Raw genomic sequence first — 4,910 nt, 5'->3', positions numbered from 1 at the left:
CGTCATTTCTGGCTTCCTGTAGAGAGTTGTGGAATGCCACCGGGTTTTTGGCAGCGGGAACGCCGGAGGTCAGTCAGTGTGCTTTGGAGTAGGCATGAGAAGGAGGGAGGTACACGAGCAGTCGTACACTAACTTCTTCAACGTGAAAGATCCTCGAAAGACGCTTCAGGTACGTTTGCAATTCTTTAAGCGACTTTAATCGATTTCTGCCCCAGTTTCTTTCTTTTCTTTTCACTTTAAACGATTCTGGCCACTTGTCACGAGGGGGGAGATGGCGGATAGTGAGTAAATGAAGTGCACGTAGGCTTATATCCGGACTTTCACAAAAGTGTGCAACATGTTTGCGATGCTCAAACAGGTTTGGGCTTGTAACGAGCGTACACACATTATCCGACAGGTGTATTAACATTTTTTTTCTTATATTCCATTTTATTTTTACAAAATGATATAGAGTGTTTTACAAGACTGTAGTGTGTGAGGGTGTGAATTGTGGGTATTACCAACTTATGCACTCTATGGAACGCAAGAAAGGAAGGAAGAGGAGATCTTTTTTACAATAATAATAAGAATACTAGTAATAAAAGCAGCTTGTTACATTTTTAGAGGTTGGTGGGAATGTGCGTGGTCTCGAGTTGGTTCGAGTTGAATTGTGTTAAAAATGGGTTCCACGTGTCATTAAAAGCTCATCAACTATTCTTTAATGTGATGTATTCTATCAGAAGGTTGGTCCAGTGGTTTATATGTAGTGATTTTTTTTTATTTCAAGTTTTGAAAGATTGTTTTCTTGACAATAGCTAGAGAAATGAGTGGGTTTTTGTATTTACTTGGTACATATTTAATTGGTAGGTGGTCGATTTCTATATTACCGAGTAAGCAAAGTGATGGAGGAGGGATTCTACAGCCCAAGATGGTGGAGAGTTTCTCTGTCACTGCTATCCAGAGAGAATAAACTGGTTGGCAGGTCCAAGTAGCATGAAAATAATTGTCGGTGCAGTCTAGAGTGCATTGTGAGCAGATGTCTGTGTCAGTGAAACCCATTTTGAACATCTTGCTTTGTGTAATATAGGTCCTATAAATGGTTTTGTTATACAAGTTGTAAGTTTATGTTGCTGGTCATAGAAAAGATGTTGTTGCAAATTTGAGTCCAGAAGTCGGAGCTGAGGGAGAGTTAAATCATTTTCCCAAGGTGTATTTCGTTTGTTGTCCTTGCAGCTGCACCATTTGAAGAGTGAAATGACACATTTTCAGTGGAAAACCATGCAAACATTTATGAATGTCTATAGACACACCAATTATGTGTTGCACTAAACAGTCAGGACAAACCTGTTTGTCAGCAGTGTTTGCACAAATTATAAACAAACCATGTTGTCTGTAGAATACACTAAGTGACTGTTTTCCAGTGTCTTGTAGCATAGTTGACCTGCTTTCCCTTGAATTAATGCTGCATTTTTACATTTAATCAACAATTCTAACACTTGCATTCATTCACTTTTGTTTTACTTGGCTGCTTGCCCTTACACTGTTTAAACTTGCAGTACCTGTATACTATACAATAGTGAACGCATAGTATAAGTTTAAGTTAAACCTGTTGGTAATATTTCTCCCAAGTCATTGGTAAGGTTGTGGGATTCAGGTTTAAAGTAGCCTTCTCTGTTTGTGTGATGTCACATGAATACTGCTGTCAGTGTATCTGGTTTGTTCTGTTTGGTTCTTTATCAGAACTTGAAGTCACATTCCCTTGTAAAGGAAAGAGTTACATCTTAAGTGAAGTGAGTGTGCCACTCATTACCGTAACTTTCGAGCTAAGCATCCCATTTTTTATTATAATATTTGAAACCTCAGAAGGCTGTATGAACACTTACTTTTCTTAATCAAAAACCTGGTAGCAAAAAATGCTCCTCATTCAAAGATGGTCATGGTGTAGGCTATATTTGTTCTCTGTAAAATTGTTGTCATACCTAATAATACTCAGTGTGTGTTTTACAGAAAGAGCAAGGACATAACATCATTTCTCCAGTTACCTGGAAATACACCTGCAGCTTGAGAAAAGGGTTGTTTTTTGTGGAACAGACAGACTAGTTATTTATGCAGATGATTAGAAGAATCTTTAGGGATTCTGGTATCTTTAGAACAGGTTAAGTGTTGTTAAACATCCTTCTGCGTTTGAAAATATCATCGGTCTTATTATAAGTAAAAAAAAAAAAAAACAATCCCACGTTTAGCCCTGTCACTGGAATGTAAGGGTGAGTGGTACATACTAGAGCTCCATCTGGTTAAGATGCTAAATTGCATGACTGCAGCACCAAACAGGACATGTGAGAAGCAGGGAAATCTCTTTTGGACAGGACTTTTCAAACCAGTGAATTTTAACTCTTGGCTGCAGTATTTGCCATAAACAGGCAGACCCTGTCCCACCCAGTAGTAGACTGGGCTCTGGGCAGGAGCTTGTAGGCAACAGTGTGTTTGGATGTGTTTTTGTATGGATATGTGTCTTACTTCCCTTTTTCTCTGTGAGTCAGAATTTGCTCACTACTTAAATTAGATTAGATGTGAAATCACTTCTCATCATTTTTTCCAATACAGTCATTTCACATTTTATTCTTACACATTCACTAATGATTATTTTAAACAAAACACACATAAATCATCTTATGATTATCCTTACATATTAAAAGCTTATGTTTCTAAGCATTCTGCCATAGCATTTTAATAGCATCTCTTGCTGTTTCTTGTATTTTTTCCTGGTTTCCTGCTTCGCTGACAAGTGGAAATGTTTGAAAAGTGAAGTTGTTTTGGCTGCTTATTGCTGAATGTTGTACTGCCTCAGCAAACTAATGACTTTCCGTTAATTTGACCATTACCTCTGCACAGTGAATTCACTTCCCCAAAGAAAGAAATCAGTCATTTGCACAGTAAAAGTGCACAAATTTGTCCTGCAACCTTGGTGAACCATCTGCTAGTCAGCAATATCATAGTATTATGAACAGTTCATAATGAATTGATACAAGGAGAGATATTGGTGTTTAGCTTGTTTGTTCACTCCTGTTTCCATAGCAATGGCAGAGGCTCACCAGGCAGTGGCCTTCCAGTTCACTATAACACCAGAGGGCATCGACCTGCAGCTGTCCTATCAGGCCCTGAACCAGATCTACCTGTCCGGAGTACGGTCTTGGAAGAAACGATTCAGCCGCTTGAGGGTGAGGATGATGGGGAATCCTTGTGTGTGTGTGTGTGTGTGTGTGTGTGTGTGTGTGTGTGTGTGTGTGTGTGTGTGTGTCGTACTATATATGCATCGTCAATTTAGTTTGTGGTTTTCCCAAATCGGGAAAGTTGACAACGTCCATTTTTAGGTATAGTAAACACACACATTTTTATATCGATTCACATTTTAAAACTTTGCAGTGTAGATATTGACCATAAAACATTTCTGCAATGTTACCCCAAAAAAAGTGATGTGTATCGTATCTCCTTACATAGAAACAAATGTCAGATGGCGACGAGCTTTGCTTTCCAACATGGTTATAAATTAACCATCCACCACCTGCAGGATTATTGTCACAATTAACATTAGTCCTTTCAAAATACAACATATCAATAATGTGAAGTTGGCAAGCTAGCTAGCATATATTTTCTCTGGACATGTTAACCAAATTCCTTTGCCTGCACGTGTCACATTTGTGATTTGAACAGTGCGTGTTAGCTGAAGTTTAACCTCTAGAGTCCCTGCGTCCTCATATGAGGACCGCACAGCTTGGGTTTCCAAAGCTCAGGACTCTAGAGGTTATTGAATGAGAACTCTCTGTGTGTGTGTGTGTGTGTGTGTGTGAGCAGATTGCTGCTGATTCAAACCCAGTTTCAGATTTGTGAAATGTTAGATGTTACTGCATTTTGTCCTTACATCTGGTCTTATTGTTGTCTGGATGGAGCAGAGGCAGTAAAAACAGAGTTGTTTTGTTTTCCTAGATGCTTACCTTACATCAATAAGTGTATCAAACACTGAAGACAGTTGCTATGTTATGTTGTTCTTAACATTGTCATAAAGGTTTCTTTTAACCTTCCATATATGTACTTGCTCGTCATTATGATGCAGAATGAATCTGGGAAAAGTGAAATGCCTTCCTCGTGGTATTGTGTGACAGATAAGAATCTAAACATTTGCACAATACACTGTTGTAAAGGAGACTTCAGCATTGAGGAACTTGTTAGGGTATGATCCCATTGTACATAGCAGGCATATGTCACTCAAAATGAACTGGAAATGTCTTGGAAAATATTTAGATAAAGAGTGTGAGGTACGTAATAGAACGAACTTTGGAGCCATCAGAAATGTTAATATTTTAAACATTTGCTAAGTGTCAAATGTTACTCCGTGACCCCACAGACACATTAATATACATAAGTACATCAGGTCAAGGGACCAGCACGCTGAAGACCAGCATGCTGAGACAAGGAGTGGGAGGAGGGGCTCCTGGACCATCAGCTGTATGGGAGAAATTCGATGTATGAAGAAACATGCAGGTGTATGAGTGTTGAATCTACAACACCAAGCATGACCCATGTACTGAATGAGGCAAGTGATTTGTCACACAAGTTAAAAGTTTTCGACGAATTGGATCTGGAGCTGAACACATTTGGAAATACTGAAACTCATTATCATGAACCGGACGAAGAGTTTGACCCAGAAATAAACTTTTTTGAGAGCTCTGAAAATAACTGCAAGTATTATACGGATGAGCAGTTTAACAGCAATGTTAAGACTGCAAACAATTTATCATTAATTCATTTTAATAGCAGAAGTTTATATGCTAACTTTCAGAGTATAAAACATTATCTTAGTAGTCTTACAGATTCTTTTAATATAATTACTTTTTCAGAAACATGGTTTAATAATGTAAGAGGAATCGACCTTG

The 4,910-nt window shown here is 38.4% G+C and overlaps 1 protein-coding gene across 1 annotated transcript in view; it reads left to right on the top strand.

Moving 5' to 3' along the window:
• The window catches only part of cpt1a2b (carnitine palmitoyltransferase 1A2b), a 43,517-nt gene continuing 38,607 nt past the window's right edge, over nucleotides 1-4,910 (top strand). The window contains exons 1-2 of the mRNA XM_020585957.1: nucleotides 1-169; nucleotides 3,055-3,197. Coding sequence (XP_020441613.1) covers nucleotides 3,057-3,197 — 141 coding nt within the window. The 5' untranslated portion in view covers nucleotides 1-169; nucleotides 3,055-3,056. The remainder of the gene's footprint in view (nucleotides 170-3,054; nucleotides 3,198-4,910) is intronic.

This window comes from Monopterus albus, unplaced genomic scaffold (assembly GCF_001952655.1).
Source record: "Monopterus albus unplaced genomic scaffold, M_albus_1.0 scaffold389.1, whole genome shotgun sequence".
In the NCBI taxonomy this organism is placed as follows: domain Eukaryota; kingdom Metazoa; phylum Chordata; class Actinopteri; order Synbranchiformes; family Synbranchidae; genus Monopterus; species Monopterus albus.
The sequence above is the reverse complement of the archived record's forward strand: the minus strand, read 5'-3'. Positions and strand labels throughout refer to the sequence as shown.